This window comes from Dromiciops gliroides, chromosome 3 (genome assembly GCF_019393635.1).
Source record: "Dromiciops gliroides isolate mDroGli1 chromosome 3, mDroGli1.pri, whole genome shotgun sequence".
Taxonomy (NCBI): domain Eukaryota; kingdom Metazoa; phylum Chordata; class Mammalia; order Microbiotheria; family Microbiotheriidae; genus Dromiciops; species Dromiciops gliroides.
The window spans coordinates 296,741,840-296,758,804 of NC_057863.1; the positions used below are offsets into that span (position 1 = coordinate 296,741,840).

Consider the following 16,965-nt stretch of genomic DNA (forward strand, 5'->3'; position numbering starts at 1 on the left):
GGCTGGTGCTCTATCCACTGTGCCACCTAGCTGCCCCCGGTTCACTGTCTCTTAGTAGATGTCCCACCAACTTGTGAAAGAGGAACAGGACACAGCAGCTCATTTATGACAAGATGAACAAGTTCTGTGAAAATTCCTGTGATTCTTATGGTGACAGATCCAGGTCCAGGGCACCAGGAACACTGATCCAGAGTCTAGTTCATTCCCCTATCTTTCTTTGTAACTCCAGCACCTAAAGAGGATACTGTTCTAACGAATCAGACAGAGGCTACTGCCTGACTATCACAAATTGAATGCTGACAGCAGCAGAGGGACAGACTACTACATTTTGGTACCAGAATTCATTGTCTCTCCAAATTCCCTCCTTCACCTTTAAGGTTATATCATAGGGAAGGGTGGTGGTTTATATCCACTGGCACAGGTGCCCCATAAGGATAGCAATCCAAATGCAAGCTGAGTTGCTCTCTGTGTTTCACTCAAGTCAGAGCATGTGGCCACACCATTTATTTACATGTCAATACTTCAAGGACCTGTGATTCTATTGAGGTAGTTCTCCCCTTCCTTTTGCCACTGCTGAAATAGTCATCACCTGAGGCTGCTAGCAGCAGAAAGATATGTTGTCTGGTTATGCATGAAGCCTTTCCAGCTTTTAGAAATTGTTAGCGCTTGTGCTCTGCTGGCGAAGCCTTTGAAAACACAGGGTCTTTTCCACACAAGGATGAGGCACAGCAATAACTATAAATGTAAATTATAGCCAGTCCTCCTCCAGCACTCCATTGTGGCTTACAGGTAGCCTTGGGTTAAAAGAGGTTATGCCAACATACCGCTGAAGTTCAGGAATTAAGTATATTTAATCCTTGTTGTGTGAATAAACATTTAATTTTGACAGACATTCCCAGTCTCTGGACAGAGGAATTAGGAAAAAAACCAAAAAGCAAACACCTGTAGAGTAATTCATAGTTTATTTCTATATTTCAAAAAGCTATACTTTGGGGCAGCTAGGTGGCGCAGTGGATAAAGCACCGGCCTTGGATTCAGGAGTACCCGGGTTCAAATCCGGCCTCAGACACTTGACACTTACTAGCTGTGTGACCCTGGGCAAGTCACTTAACCCCCATTGCCCTGCAAAAAAAAAAAAAAAAAAAGCTATACTTTTTTCTTTCTAAATTTTTTTTTTGGCAGGAAAATGAGGGTTAAGTGACTTGCCCAGGTTCACACAGCTAGTAAATGTCAAGTGTCTGAGGCTAGATTTGAACTCAGGTCCTCCTGAAGCCAGGGACAGTGCTTTATCCACTTTGTCACCTAGCTATCCTCAAAAAGCTATACTTTCACAAGTGTGGGTACTCCTTCAACCAGAAGATTTTGACCCATTTATGAATAATGATAATTGCTAACATTTATATGTTGTTTTACAGTTTGCATATCTTAACTCATTTGATTCTCACAATAATACTATGAGTTGAATGCTCTTATTACCTTTATTTTACAGATGAGGAAACTGAGGCAGACAAAATTTTAGCAACTTGCCCAGGGCAGCATAGCTAATTATTTGAGGGAAATTTGAAGTCAGGTCTTCAGACTCCAAGTGTACCACCTAGCTGCCAAATACTAATAATTATTATAAATGAGTTGGCACAGTGGATAAAGCACCGGCCCTGGATTCAGGAGGACCTGAGTTCAAATCCAGCCTCAGACACTTGACACTTATTAGCTGTGTGACCCTGGGCAAGTCACTTAACCCCCATTGCCCTGCAAAAATAAATAAATGAATGAATGAATGAATGAATTAATTAATTAATTAATTAATGAGTTGGTAGTCTTTGAGAATTGGTCAGTGTACAACCAATCTTTCTGTGTTTAGCTAGCCTGATCCTTGTGTAACAGATAAACCTGTACTCAAAACCTTTATATCTAGGAAAAGTCACTATGTCTAGACAAAGTCATTAATCTTCCAAATGTCTTCCAAAGTTGTCCCCTACCTACTTCTCTGCCAACCAATGAATACAAAGAAATACACATGCCTGGCTTCACCACAAAATCTGATATGTCAAACTAGTTCCACAAAGCACTATTTTTAGCATAATAAAGGAACACAGCAGTCTATATTTCTTTGATCATCCCCTCCTCATCTTGACTTCCTTGTGCTATGACCTGGGAAGAGAAACTTTCATTTCAGGTGGCTATTGAAACTTCTGGGCCCTTCTCCTTCTCCACATGTCCTTCTGATTTACCTCATTCAAGATTGCTTGGCTAGTGAGATGACCCAAAATTGCAAATTATGGCATGCTTAGGTAGGTCTAAACTATTTTTGCAAATAAATAACAACCCTTCCTACCTGTGGGGTCCATCAAAATGTTGTTACAGTGATGGCACAAGGATTAATAGAACAAAAAACAACCTGAATCCAGAAACAAAAATCCATCCATCACTCCACTGTAATCCTCTTTCCAAGATGACATAGAACCATTAATAATTATTCTTTACAATTTTTCAGTTGATCGTAAATCCATTTATTGAACTATTGACTAACCTGTATTTTTCCACTTTTCCTATAAGAGTAACATGGAATACGTGGTTGAATGTTTTGCTGAAAAGCTGGGTAAACTGTATATCATTTCCCCATATCTAACAGTTGAACAGTCAAAAAGAGAAATAAGATTAGTCTAGCATGACCTATACCTGATGAAGCCATAATGGTTTTCATTGATCATTGCTTCATTTTCTAGATGCTCACGAATCTTCTCTTTATTTGGGCTAAGGTATTAACAGGAGATATTGCATTAATATGTTATCTTATCCAGATTACATTCACATTTTAAAAGGAAATTCCAGATTCTGTGATAAAGCCACCCTCATTTAGGTAGTGTGCTTATTATAATGCTAACCCTTGCCTCCAAACACATATTTGAAGGGTCAACGTGAAGGGCCAGGAACTGAATGTTCTATCAGGTAGTAGTTGTGATGATAGAGTTTGGGCTTGGAAGATACCTACCTTACAGATAGAATTGTTCTGACAAATATTTAACAACTGGCCCAAAACTTAGGATATACTTTTTTAGTTTAATCTGTATTATTAATGCTTTCTCCATCACTTTGTTTTTTTTTTTAATTTTTTTTTTTTTTTAGTGAGGCAATTGGGGTTAAGTGACTTGCCCAGGGTCACACAGCTAGTAAGTGTTAAGTGTCTGAGGCCGGATTTGAACTCAGGTACTCCTGACTCCAGGGCCGGTGCTCTATCCACTGCGCCACCTAGCCGCCCCTCTCCATCACTTTCTTAAGGTTAGACACTCAACAAAACAATAAATCAAACTCTGACATATTCTTTGCCAATTTCTGAGGTTGCTCATGCCCCAAAACTTTAAAATTTGCTCTCTTGAGCTGGTTTGAGCTGGTTCTAGCACACTCTTGCTCTAGAGATCATAAAGTCCAACATCCCATATTTTACAAAACAGGAAAGGCCCAGGAAGGGAAAATGACTTGTCAAAAGTCACTAAGGTAGTAAGTAGCAGAACTAGTGTTAAAATCCAAGTCCTCTGACTTCATATCTAGTGCTCTATGCTCTAAAACATAATGCTTTGTAACATCCGTCCATTCCTCCAAGATGTTGGTTTGGTTCCATCCTCAGTCCCATAGCTAGTCTAAAACTATCTTGGGAAATCTGACTTCAAATCTTAGGTCACTGGGTCATTCCTGATCCAGAGGAGATATAGGGTTTGGTATCTTAATGGATACAAGTAGGTTAGAACTGTTCCAATATGGATCCTAGAGCTCTAAACCAAATCATCTCCACCTCTACCTCCATCCCTATCCCATCACCCCTACCACAAAAACCTATCTGACTGCTCAGGGATTAACTGAAGTAGATTGACTTGTAGGAATTGGGCACTTGATGAAACTGAAAAGTCATGAATCCTATTACATTTGTGTTAATGTGAGATTTTGTACTGAGATCCATGACCTAGCACATCAATGCTCAAAAATATTTGTTGAATGCATTAATGAGTGTTATAACATTCAGGTCAGGAAGATGGACAAATGAAAATCTATCTTCCCCTTAGGTCTTTCAGAAGTAAAATTTCACCCACTGTGTCCAATGGTTCTCAGAGGATATGGTTATTTTATTGGACCACATAATGGTTAATCTAGAAAACCCTCATGAATTAATTTTCATATACTATTTTACATTTTCCCTACATACACACTCTACATTCCAGACTTATAAATAAGCCTAGAAATTCTTCTCCAAACTTGCCATTTCCTGCCTCTATACCCTGCTGGGGGACAAAGCATAATAAGCTGACAATCTTCCCTGAGCTTTGACTATATGGCTGGGGAACTCACTCCCACCTCCCATTGTAGAGTCTCCCTAGCAATTCTCTCCCTTCCTCGGACGTGGTTTTTCTTTCAAGTCCTGTGAGTATGCTCCTTTCTGGGGGAAAGGAAAAAAAAAGTGCCTTCTTTAACCACCTGAGTGACTACTGGCTCCCAATTTACTAGTAATAACTCCTGGGGATTGTTCTCTAGCTTTCAAATAATCTCTTATTTCTATAAATGTGGGATCCTGGAGCCCCAGACAGTTTGCACTGGCACAATCCAAATGGAGCCTACAAAACCTTTATCATTTAGTTCTCCTTTTATGGATTTGTCCCCTAGCTTTCTGATCTCCCAGCGCAGTAATGTTTTAAATCAGTTTAAAATACCTAAGAAAAGAAACTTTTTAAATATCCTCAGAAACTTAAAAAAAAAAATCCTTTTACATAGACACTGTGAATAAACTCATTTCAAGCTATTCATCTATTTAACAATTAAAGGAGGTCCTCAAAGGGCATCAAATAGACCACATGTGGTTTACTTTGTTCCTATATATACCTGAAAGTAAGAAAACTTCATTTCATTAAAAAAAAACCCCAAACAATCTAACCTATGATTCAGACTTTTCATTAACTCAGGCTATACATTTCCCTTTTAATTCAAATTCATGACATTATACTAATGTTGGAAATTTAAGTTGTATTTTAAGGAAAAAGAGTAGAAAAACTAGAAAGAGCCCTTGGGCTTTGACTCAGAAGACTTGGGCCAAATTCTTGGTTCTGTCAATTGTGAATTATGTGCCCTCTGTTAAGCAACGTAAACTCTCTGAATGTTTCCTCATCTGTAAAATGCAAAAGTATCTTGTTATCATAAAACACTATGAAAACATGAACTTTTAGCATTATCATCAATAATAAAATGAATGATAATCTGGAAGAGAAACTATTACACGACCCACCATAATCCAAAGGATGGTTTTGAATTTAATAAATAATAAACATTATGTTATTATTATTGATTCTTTAAGGAATATAGTAAAAAGTGAAATGGTTACTCATAATTCTCCTAATTTGGTACAGTACCTTTGTTACACCTCATCTTCAGGGAAAAAAAAAATTGTGTGTAAATGAACCCAAATTACCAGTATTCTGTTCAATTTCCTAAAGATGCAGAGATCTTGCTTTTATCCTCATAGAACGTAGAACAACATAAGACCGTGTTTGACCTGTTGCATCAATAAACTGTTTATCCCTTTTAACTTGTGTCCCCTTTCCCTCCCCAACCTACACCTACTTCAGGTGCTATTAACTTGAAAGGAAAACAAATCTGAAGCCTGAGAATAAAAAACATACTGACAAGATATGAATAATGGATGTTTGTGAAGCACTTTGGAAACACGCATCATTAGTATTATTCCGACAGCCATCACTGAGGTACCTCACTTTGCTCATCGGATGTGTCCTTGAGAAGTGGCGTGTAAACTGAATCACATTTTGAGTGTGCTGCTCATTCCAGGGAACTCTCCAATGAGTCCTGTCATTATGCAAACAGTCACTTCCCAATTTATCTGTTTTGTAAATTTGCACTCAGTCATATTAGGCTTAAATCAATGAGAACATTGCAGGTTTACTACCAGGGCATTTTCCTTATCTAGATGGATGGAATACACATTTATTAAGTACCACCTATGTGCCAGGCACTGTGCTGAGTACTTTACAAATATTATCTCATTCAATCCCATCTGATCCTATAAAAGTAAGATTGTCACTAGGAGGCTTTGGGCTAGGAGGTTTAAAGGGCAATCCATAGCAAGTCAGCCTCCTCCTTTGAAGCTTTTATGACATTTACCAGTGACAGTGCAAAGCTTCTCAGTGTCCCACAGTGGAGTAAATACAGAGAAAGATTTACTCTGTCTGATCACCGAAACATGTGGAGAAGAGGGGAAGTGGTTAAGAAAAGCAAGAAAGGTAGGAACAAAATAAGTCATCGCAAGCTAGACCTATTTTCTTCCAATAATCTCCCAGGAAACAGCCTCTGTCTTGCTAGGATCTGATTACCCGTTACAGGCCTCAGACCATAACCATTATTGTTTTAACATTCCTACCTTCCTCTTTATCCCAGCATGAACCAGGCTTTATGGGATGCCGGAGAACCTGACCTTGCTTGGGGATAAAGAGACAGTTTCACACTAAACAATCTCAAAGGCAGAAGGGAAAAAACAGTGATTAGAACATAAAGCAGAGAGCCCTGGAGGTGTGATCATGTGTAATAATGTGTGGTGCTGCACGTGGCTAGCCCATGGTGCTTGAGATTCATTTCCATGTAATCCCCTCCCCTCCCAGCAAAGTCTTTGATTTGGTATTTTTATTTTCAACTTTGTAATTCACGTGATTAATACCTGACCATCATACAAAAGAACATGGAGAGTTATTTATACTGACATTTAGAAAATAATAAGAATAATAGACTAATCGAAACATCATGAAGGGAAACACCTTGGTTACTACCAACTGAGCTAGTCTTCCATTCTCATTCAGACTTTCTGTTCTATATCCCTAATAAGCTCAACAGTGAGGGGAAGTAAACTTCCTTAACAATGTACTCTCCAGAGTGCTTGCTGTAATGGAATTTTGTTGTAATGGATACCCTACTAGAAATCCCTGTTTCAGTATGTAGGATCAGAAAAGGAAACTGATTCCCAATTGTAGTCATTTTTGTAGCAGAAAGGCAGTGCTTGGAACCTGTTATTAGGTATTGGGAACACAAACTATCCCCTTCTTTTTGCTTATCTAAATATTTGCATTTGGGGGTATATTGTGTTGATTTGTTTTGGTCAGCAATTTGAAAACTTAGCTAGCTTTCTTGGACAAAGGTGGTTTTGAATGAAGAAAGAGGAAAGGCAACATGGTTGTTTGTATCAATAAAACAAAACAAAACAAAGCTCTGAGGAGTAATAGGGAGCCCCTGAAGTTTATTGAGTAGGCAGGATGATATCATCTGACCTGCACTTTCAGAAAATCATGTTAATGGATAAATGGAAGATGGCTTAGAATGGAGAGAGTCTTGAGGCAAGCAGACCCACAAACAAGCTATTGCAATAGTCTAAGCATGAGGTGATGAGGGCCTACACTGGAGTAATAGAAGTATTAGAGGAAAGAAAGGGACATATTCAAGAGATGTTACAAAGGTGAATTCTGTAGGCCTTGGCAAAAGATTGGATATGGGGGATAAGAAAGAAAGTGAGGAGTTGAGGATGATACCTAGGTTGTAACCCTAAAGGATTTGGGGATGGTGTTGCCATCTAAAATAAAAGGGAATTGGAAGATGGGGGAGGGTTTAGGAGGAAGGAGTTCAGTTTTAGACATATTGAGTTTACAATGTTGACTAGACATCTAATTTGAGATGTCTGAAAGGCAATGGGAGATTCAAGATAGGAGGTCAGCAGAGAGGTTAGAACAGAATAAGACTGGACAATCATCAGCATGGAGATGGTAATTAAATCTGTGAGAGATAATGAGATCATCAAGTAAAGTAGTATGCAGAGAAGAGAACAGGGCCCAGACCAGAGCCCTGTGATTAAAGGGCATTATGACCTGGATGAAGATTTAGCCAAAGAGACTGAGAAAGAGTCAGCAGATAGATAGGAGAACCATGAGAGAAGAGTGTCCTAAAAACCTGGAGAGAAGAGAGTCTCAAGGAGAAGAGAGTCATCAATGGTTTCAGAGTCTTCAGAAAGGTCATGAAGAATGAGAATTGAGAAAGGAGGAAGAACTCAGCTCTCCAGGTTCACTTTTTCTTCCTTCCCCTTGTGCTTCTTGGAGAGTACAACATAGGGAAAGATCTCTACTTTCTTCTCCTGCTGCACCCCATTGCTCCCTCAAGCCCTTCTGGGAAAGGAATTGCCCACACCATCCCACCAGAAATGAAATCTGAAAACTTACAAGGACCTGAAGCATTACCTTAAGATATAGAGAAACTTCCAAAGGGGCAAAAACCATCAGGGCTTGGGTGACTCCTCAAAAGAGACAGAATGAAAAAGATCTGGAAGGGGTCCGTGTGGCTTAAAGCTCTATGGATATGATTGCTAGGACCCCCCATTTTTTCAGGGTATCTCCAGTAACTGGGTTAATGGCCACCAAGATCCATTACACATTCCTCTCTCAGCAGTGAACCAGGTAAAATGGCATTCCTTCTTATTGGTGGGAGCCCAATGGACTAGCAGGGACCAGCTCTGGGACCAGGGGCTTTTAATACTCCTAATGCTCTGTATAATTGAATTTGGAGGATGGCTTGCTTGGCTCTTTTATTTATTTATTTGTTTGTTTGTTTGTTTATTGGTGAGGCAATTGGGGTTTAGGGACTTGCCCAGGGTCACACAGCTAGTAAATGTCAAGTGTCTCAGGGTGGATTTGAACTCAGGTACTCCTGAATCCAGGACCGGTGCTTTATTCACTGCGCCATCTAGCTGCCCCCGCTTGCCTCTTTTAATAGAAACCATTTGAGCCTACATAAAATATATGTTGTTATAGTCATTGGGACCTTGAGGTAATCACAACCTCCTTTTCTTAGTTTCTTCATCTGGAAAATGAGGTAGTTATCCTGCCTACCTCACAGGATTACTCAAAGGATGAAAATAGATATGGCAGCACTTAAAAAAATTAATTTATGTAACTATAAGAATTTATGAGAAGAATCACCTTTTGAACTCAAATATTTCCTAAAGAAATTGTTTTGAAGCTTTGAAATGAAAAGAGGAATTCATGACTGGTGATATATTTTTTGTTTGGGGTTTTTTTTTTGGGGGGGGGGGTTGTGAGGCAATTGGGGTTAAGTGACTTGCCCAGGATCACACAACTAGTAAGTATTAAGTGTCTGAGGCTGGAGTTGAACTCAGGTCCTTCTGAATCCAGAGCTGGTGCTCTATCCATTGTGCCACCTAGCTGCCCTGGTGATATATTTTTTGGGAAAAAAAAAAGTACAAATTTGAAATATTCACAGGGCCATTTAAAAGTCAGTCTGTTGATAATGGCTAATTGCCTTCAAAAGCATAATAGTTAATTTTCAAATCAGTCTTCCTTGTTCTCCCCCCTCCCCACCCCCAACACACATTTGGAAATGATTTATGTTTTGTTTCCTATCTTCTAGGCATAACCTGAGATTTTATTTCCCATGTTTACAAGCATCTCTTCCTCTGAGTGCACTAAAGAATGGACATTATGTTTGCACAAGTCCTTGGAACAAGCCTGTTATTCTTCCACTCCAAAGACTCTGGCTAGTGTGTTCCCACGGCCATCTGGCTATTCTGGGTTTTCTTAGCACATATGAAACCGTTGCAGTCCAAGAACCTACTGGGCCAGAGACCAATTTTAAGATCTACTATTTATTTCTCATGGTCCCCAAATAATTAATTTATAAACCCAAAGTAACCTTAAAAAAATATGAGCAAGGATATGCTTACTAGACATATGTGTATATACACACATAAATATGTATGTATATACACATAAATAATCTATATATCCACACACATATGTGTGTATATATGTATACACACACACACACATATATATATATATGTATGTATGTATAGACATACACACATAGGAGATTTAATGCCTGTGTGGTCTTTACCTTATTTTATACTTTTTTGCTTGTTCAAATTATTTTTTACTTTCATCAGAGATGAAAGTGACCACATGATACAACCCTCTGATTTTACAGATGAGGAAAGTGTGATGCATGTATCTTAAATCACTTATTCAAGGTCACACAGATAGCAAGTATGAAAGATGGATTTGAACCCAGGTCCTCTCAATTCCAGAGCCAGTGCCCATTCCAATGTGTGACACCTCTTCCTATAGTATCAGCATAGCTTTGAGCTTAATAAAACACTCAGTGACATACTTGTTGGCTTGAGCCAAGGCTTAGGTAGTTCCGCTCAGTGCGAGGTTCTTAAGGTCAATCAGTTAGTTAATATTTATTAAGCTCCTACTATGTGCCAGGAATAATGCTAAGTACTGAGAATACAAAGAAAGGCAAAGGATCTCAAGGAGTTCACAGTCTAATGGGGGAAGAGAAGATGTGAACAACTAGGTACAATTATATACAAACAAGATACTGATATATGTGATAAGTAGAAAATACTGAAGAGAGGGAATGGATTGGGAAAGACTTCCTATAGAAGATAGAATTTTAGCTGGGAATTGAAAACCACCAGAGAAGTTGGGAGGCAGAGATGAGGAAGGAGAGCATTCTAGGCATGGGGATAGCCAGAGAAAAGACCTGGAGTGTAGAGATGGAATATCCTGTCAGGAAAATGAAGACCAATGTCTCTGAAGTGAAGAATATGCTGGAGGATAAGGAATGGGATGTATGGGTTAAGAAGACTGGAAAAGAGGGAAATTAGAAAGAGTTGTGAATGCAAAACAAGGCTTTTTATTTGATCCTGAAGGTAATAGGGAGCCACTGGAGGTTACTGAGTAGGGGAGTGACATGGACCTATGCTTTTTAAAAAGAAAATCACTTTGGAAGCTGAGTGGAAGATGGATTGGAATGGGGAGAGATTTGTGGCAGGCTATTGTACTAGTCCAAGCATGAGAAGATGAGGGCATGCTCTGGAGTGGTATCAGAGGAGAGTAGAGCATATATTTGAGAGATGTTACAAAGGTCAAATCTCCATACCTCACTGCTCACATCTCTAAAATGGGAATAAAATATTGTACTTGTTTATATCTTATTAACATTGTTGCATATGGTAGGTGCTTAATAAATGTTTGTTAAATGAATGAATGAATCTTTAACATTTGGACCATATACTATTAGGGAATAATAGTAGGGAATAAGTGTGTTGGTGCATGGTGACCAGGTCAGCATGCTATAATCTTTCAGTTTGCAATGTCTAAGGTCATGTTGTAAAAATGTCTTCAGGGGACAGCTAGGTGACGCAGTGGATAAAGCACCAGCCCTGGATTCAGGAGGACCTGAGTTCAAATCCAGCCTCAGACACTTGACACTTACTAGCCTATGCAAGTCACTTAACCCTCATTGCCCTGCAAAAAATAGTTTTCAATTGTCCATGTCCTTTTTTATTTTTATTTATTTATTTATTTATTTATTTATTCATTCATTCATTTATTTATTTATTTGGTGAGGCAATTGGGGTTAAGTGACTTACCCAGGGTCACACAGCTAGTAAGTGTTAAGTGTCTGAGGCTGGATTTGAACTCAGGTCTTCCTGAATCCAGGGCCGGTGCTCTATCCACTGCGCCATCTAGCTGCCCCTGTTGTCCATATCCTTTTAATACCCTTTACTCCTTTTGTTTGTTTGTTTTTTATATTAGACTTAAATTTTCTTTGCTTTAATTTCCACTGTGTCTACCCTCTGGAACACGTCTAATACTTTTTCACATGACAACCTTTCAAACACTTGAAAGTAACCATCATCCCCCTCGCCCAGCACACGTGAACACAAACCAGTCTTCTCTTGTATCAGTTAAACAGCCCTTGTTCCTTAACTACTCTTCATGTGGCATAATTCAAAGGCTCTCTACTATCATGGTCACCCTCTTCTGGATATTCTCCACCATATTGATGGCCCTCCTAAAATGTATCAAATACGATCGAACACAATATACTAGAGGTGGTCTGTCCAAGGCATAGCTTAGCAGAACCATCCCCTCTCTAATCCTGGACACTATGGTTATGTTAACGCATGCTGAAAGTAGCTTTCTCTATCTGAACTATTATTATGATATTGTTGACTTAAAATGAATTTGCAGTTCATTATTCCTCTGACACCATCACTAAAAAACAAACAGGAAAAAAAACCCTGCTGTTTGTTCATGCCTTTTCCCATTTGTATTTTAGAACTGTTTTTTGTTTTTTTCTAATCTAAGGGTAATCATCCTTAGTGGATTAACATTTGGTTTTAGAGAAAGGAAGACCAAGTTTAAGTCCTGTCTCTAACAGAAGGTCCCAATACCTGTGGGACCTTTGGCAAGTCACTTAAACTTTTAGTGCCCTAGGTCCCAGCTTCTTAAACTGTGGGTTGTGACCCCATGTAGGCTTGTGTAATTGAATGTGGGGGGTCACAAAAAATTTGGCAACTATAAAAGGTTTTGTATACCTATTTTACATACCTATACACACAGGGTCATATAAAATTTTTTCAGGTGAAAAGAGGTCACCAGTAGAAAAAGTTTAAGAAGCCCTACTCTAGGTAACACTCCTAGATGAGAACTTATAGGCATGTTGTCAGTTGGTGGAAGGATTGAGTTTCCTGAACTGATGAAATCATAGAACTGGACAAAAAAAAAAAAAGGATGTGTAAGATACAGGGGATATAAAGACAGAATGAAAAACAGTCTTTGCTCTCAAAGAGCTTACATTTTATTTGGGAGGATACAATATATAAATAGATAGGAATGGTATGATTATTTGAAGAGAAAGAGAACCCTAACTGGGAGAATAGGAAAGGCTTTCTCTTGGAGATGACCTAGGTGCTGAGTCTGGAAGGAAGTCACAGGTTCTGAGGCAAAGGCAAGGAAGGGGGTGACTACAGGCATGTGAGAGAACCTGTGCAAAAGCATGGAAGTGGGAGATGAATAACTAAGAAGGGGTTAAAGTAAATAGGCCAGTTTGACTGAAACCTAAAGCATGTGCAGGGGAATAATTTTAAATAACCCTGGAAAGGAATGCTGGTGCCAGAGGAGTAAGAAGGGGCTTGAATGTACCTTAATGGTCAGATTTGTGGTTTAAGATTATTTATTTTGGTGGCAGTGCAGAGGATTGAATGTAGAGAGGAGAGACTGTAAAGTAGTAGTTCAAGTAAGAGACTTGTCATAGTCTAGGTGAGAGGTGATGAAAGCTTGAACTAGGCAATGGCCAAGAGAGAGAAGATAGATGAGACATGTGTTCTGAACATAGAACTGACAAGACTTGGAAACTGATTGAATGTGAGGAAAGAGGCAAAGGGAAGTGTTGAGTGTGATGCCAAAGTCGCAAAGTTCAGGGCTCTTAGGATCATAAATTTAGATCTGGAAGAGACCCTTCAGTAATCTCCAGTATCTTTATTTTACAGATGAGGAAATAGATCTAGAACCATAGGTTTACACAGAGAGTGTGCTGAGTGTACCCAGGCATGTGCCAATGCTTCAAAATAAAATGGGTGTTTTGTGTCTCATTTTTTAAAAATTCATATTTTCAAGTAGTTCAGTGGTTAAATTTTTTTAATAAGTTAAGTTGACAAGTTTTCATTTCTTTAGTTTGATTTGATTGAGTATTCAATAAATGTTCAGCTTAAAGAAATGAAAAATGTAAGTCCTTGCATGCACACCCTAATGAAGCATGCTGTGCACGTCTCCATCTAGGAGGTAAAGGATGTTGCTCAAGGTCTCACAGAAAGTAAGTGGCAGAGCTGGTATTTGATCAGATTTCCTCTGATTCCAAATCCTACACTCAGCGTCTTCCTTTTAACTTGTCAATAATTTCAGATACTGATTGTGTCCTCCTCTGCTTGCGATCCCTCTTGGCTTTGTGTCATCTGTAAAGCTGATGAGCACGTCATTTATGGCATTATCCAAGTCACTGATAAAAACATCCAACCACAATGTTAAAGGAGTAAGAAAAGGTTCTCCATGGGGCATAGAAAGGTGAAAATCTCACAAGAAGAGAAAGGAGTGGATGAGTTATGATTGATACCTCTTTAGGACACAGTCACATTGATGAGATTATATATTCACTGAAGTTTACATAGCCTTGTTGTTCAGTTGTTTCACTCATGTTCAACTCTTCATGACTTCATTTCGACTTTTCTTGCCAAAAATACTGGAGTGGTTTGCCATTTCCTTCTCCTGCTCATTTTACAGATGGGGAAACTGAGGCAAACAGGGTTAAGTGACTTGCTCAGGGTCATACAGTTATTAAGTGTCTGAGAGCAGATTTGAAGAGGAGTCTTCCTTCCCCCAGGGTTGGCACTATATCTACTATGCCACCAAGCTGCCCCACCAAAAAGTTGGTAAATTGATGATGATGCATTGTTTTGGTCACAACAGTTTATGAAATCATCTATTGGGAGTTGCAATTATGTACAATTATTTCAATGAGAACTTTAGAGAGATTAGAATAAGAGACATAGAACCACTCAGTTTTAGTGATAATTCCTAAAATTGTAAAGCCAGTGTTGACTTTGCCTAATTCCATGACCGGGGAGAGGATTCTGGGAAGATGGCTGAGTAGGTCAGAAAATTTTCAGTTTTCTAAATTTCCTCCACTAATTCCATGACCTGAGATGAATGAAATTCTTATTTAAGAAGTTGGACAAAAAGTGCAATACCACTTTTCTGGGAGTGTTTCCAAATGACTGGATCTTTCTATTAGCTTCTCTCTACATCCCAACCAACCAAACCCAACCTGATCAAGGTATTCCATCAGTTACTCATTTGTTGAGTGCTTTTCTCCTATGGACCAGAATGACTGTGAACTTTCCAGTTTTAACCCAGAGAGGGGAAGATACTCAGATGGGACAGACTGCATGTGATATGACAGCAAAATTGATATTGGCCAGATTGGTTTGATTTTGTTTGTGGGTTAATTTTTGTCTATTTATTTATTTTTCTTTACAGTGTAAAAAGCTTTATTTTTAAAATGGCTCTATTATATCCTAGAATTCTCTTTCTTCCTATTCAAATTAATCAAGTGAAAAATATATGACATTAGCCTGAATATAATACTGGGCTGAGCACCAGTCTATTCATTTTTTAAAATAAAAATTATATTTTTTTCTTAGCTTTTGAAGAGTATAAGATTTGTATCTTGAAGTTGGGTAGGTCACTAAAAACATTTTGTCCATTTTTTAAAAACATTTAAATTTAAAGTTTTGAGTTCCAAATTCTATCTTTCCCTCCCTCCCTTCTCTCTCCCCTCCCTGAGGTGGTAAGCAATCAGATATAGGTTATACATGTGCAATTATATAAAACATTTCTGTATTGGTCATTTTGTCTATTATTAAAGTTTTTCAACTGAGTGCCCATGAATATGTATAGAACTCAGGGATATGAAAATTTCTTCCACGTTTGGATCCCTAGGTAGCTAGTGAATGCAGTTATTTAGATTTTATCAAAGTGCTAAAACCAAAACTCACTGACTTACAAGGGATAACTGAAGTTTATGCCCAGAAAGTCCAGCACCCAATGCCAGCCCTGCTCATGTCCTTTATAGAAACATCATAGCTGACTTTCTCATAGTAATATGTTTCTTCCCTCACCTGTGCACCAGAGAGGTCTAATATAACAATACATTTGCAAAGGGGAGCTAGTTTATAAGGGACCTTTGTCAGTTTCTATTCCCTTTTTCTTTTTCCCTTCTAGACCCTGACCGCACCTGCCCCATTTGCAGATGAAACCAGCTGCCAGTGCCAAGCCCCCCATGAAAAACTGACCATTGCTCAGGCCCGCTTGGGAACACCAGGTGAGGCCACACTTCATCTTATTCACAGAATGTTGGCTGCCTTGAAAGACACCAGTGATAAACAAATGAAAACAGGGAAGGCATGTCATTATCTGAGTCTCGCCCCGCCCCCTTAGGCTTTATAAATGATACTTCAGGGCCAAAGCATGGAAGAATACCAATGATAAGAGTACATAGGACAAATTCACAATAATCAGCATGTAATGTATAAGATAAAGGACCAATTTTTTAACACTATTGTCTTGAAGGGGAGTAAATTTGGGATTTGCTAAACAGATACATACATTCAATTCATCACCATGCTAGGCACAGAGGATTTTAAAAGTGAAATATGACTTTAGCCCTTCCCTCTAAGTCTGCGCAATGAAGACAAGCTGCTCTCCACATAGTGTGGTAAAAAGAACACTAGATTTGGAATAATTCTAATTCCCATTCTGCTATAGCCTGTAGACAAATCATTTGATCTCTCAGTTTCCTCTTGCATAAAATGGTCCCTTTCCTGCTTCTAAATCTATGATTCTAGAATCAAACAATTAAGTGAACAGTAATGAAATGAACTAAAATGAAACAATTAAGTAACAGTACAACAGGTGATTTATTGCCAAAATGAATTGATACAAGCAGTAAGTCCTAGAGAAATTTAGAGAATAGAGGGATCAGTATGGCCTAGTGTACTTAGGGAATGTGGGATATAAATTGACCTTTGCAGGAAAGATAAAATTTGGATAGACAGAGAGAAAAGGGAAGGGCCTTTCAGATGGTGGTAATAGTATCAGGAAACTGGGACCGAAGTAGGAATGAATGTGGCATGTGTCAGGTGGAGTAAGGAGACAAGCCTGGGTAAAGTTGAGTTCTGATGATTTGATATCCCCTGGTTGGATAGCAATGGGAAAGAAGTTTGGATAGCCAGTGGTTTTGAAACCTTGTTCACCTATGGTTAAATTTAATAGACAAAGGGGGCGGCTAGGTGGTGCAGTGGATAAAGCACCGGCCCTGGATTCAGGAGTACCCGAGTTCAAATCTGGCCTCAGACACTTGACACTTACTAGCTGTGTGACCCTGGGCAAGTCACTTAACCCCCATTGCCCTGCAAAAAAAACAAAAAAACAAAAATTTAATAGACAAAGCAACATGGATCAACTATTTCCACAATTTACTGCCAAAAAAAAAAAAAAAAGGCTTACCGTA

The 16,965-nt window shown here is 38.8% G+C and overlaps 1 protein-coding gene across 4 annotated transcripts in view; it reads left to right on the top strand.

The window, feature by feature from the left end:
- PCYT1B (phosphate cytidylyltransferase 1B, choline) overlaps positions 1-16,965 on the top strand; it is a 126,820-nt gene that overhangs the window by 43,929 nt on the left and 65,926 nt on the right. For 2 of the 4 annotated variants that reach the window (XM_043996175.1, XM_043996174.1), the window contains exon 2: positions 15,678-15,777. The exons of the other annotated variants lie outside the window; for them this stretch is intronic. In XM_043996175.1, the coding sequence (XP_043852110.1) occupies positions 15,678-15,777 (100 nt within the window). The remainder of the gene's footprint in view (positions 1-15,677; positions 15,778-16,965) is intronic. 4 annotated transcript variants of the gene reach the window in all.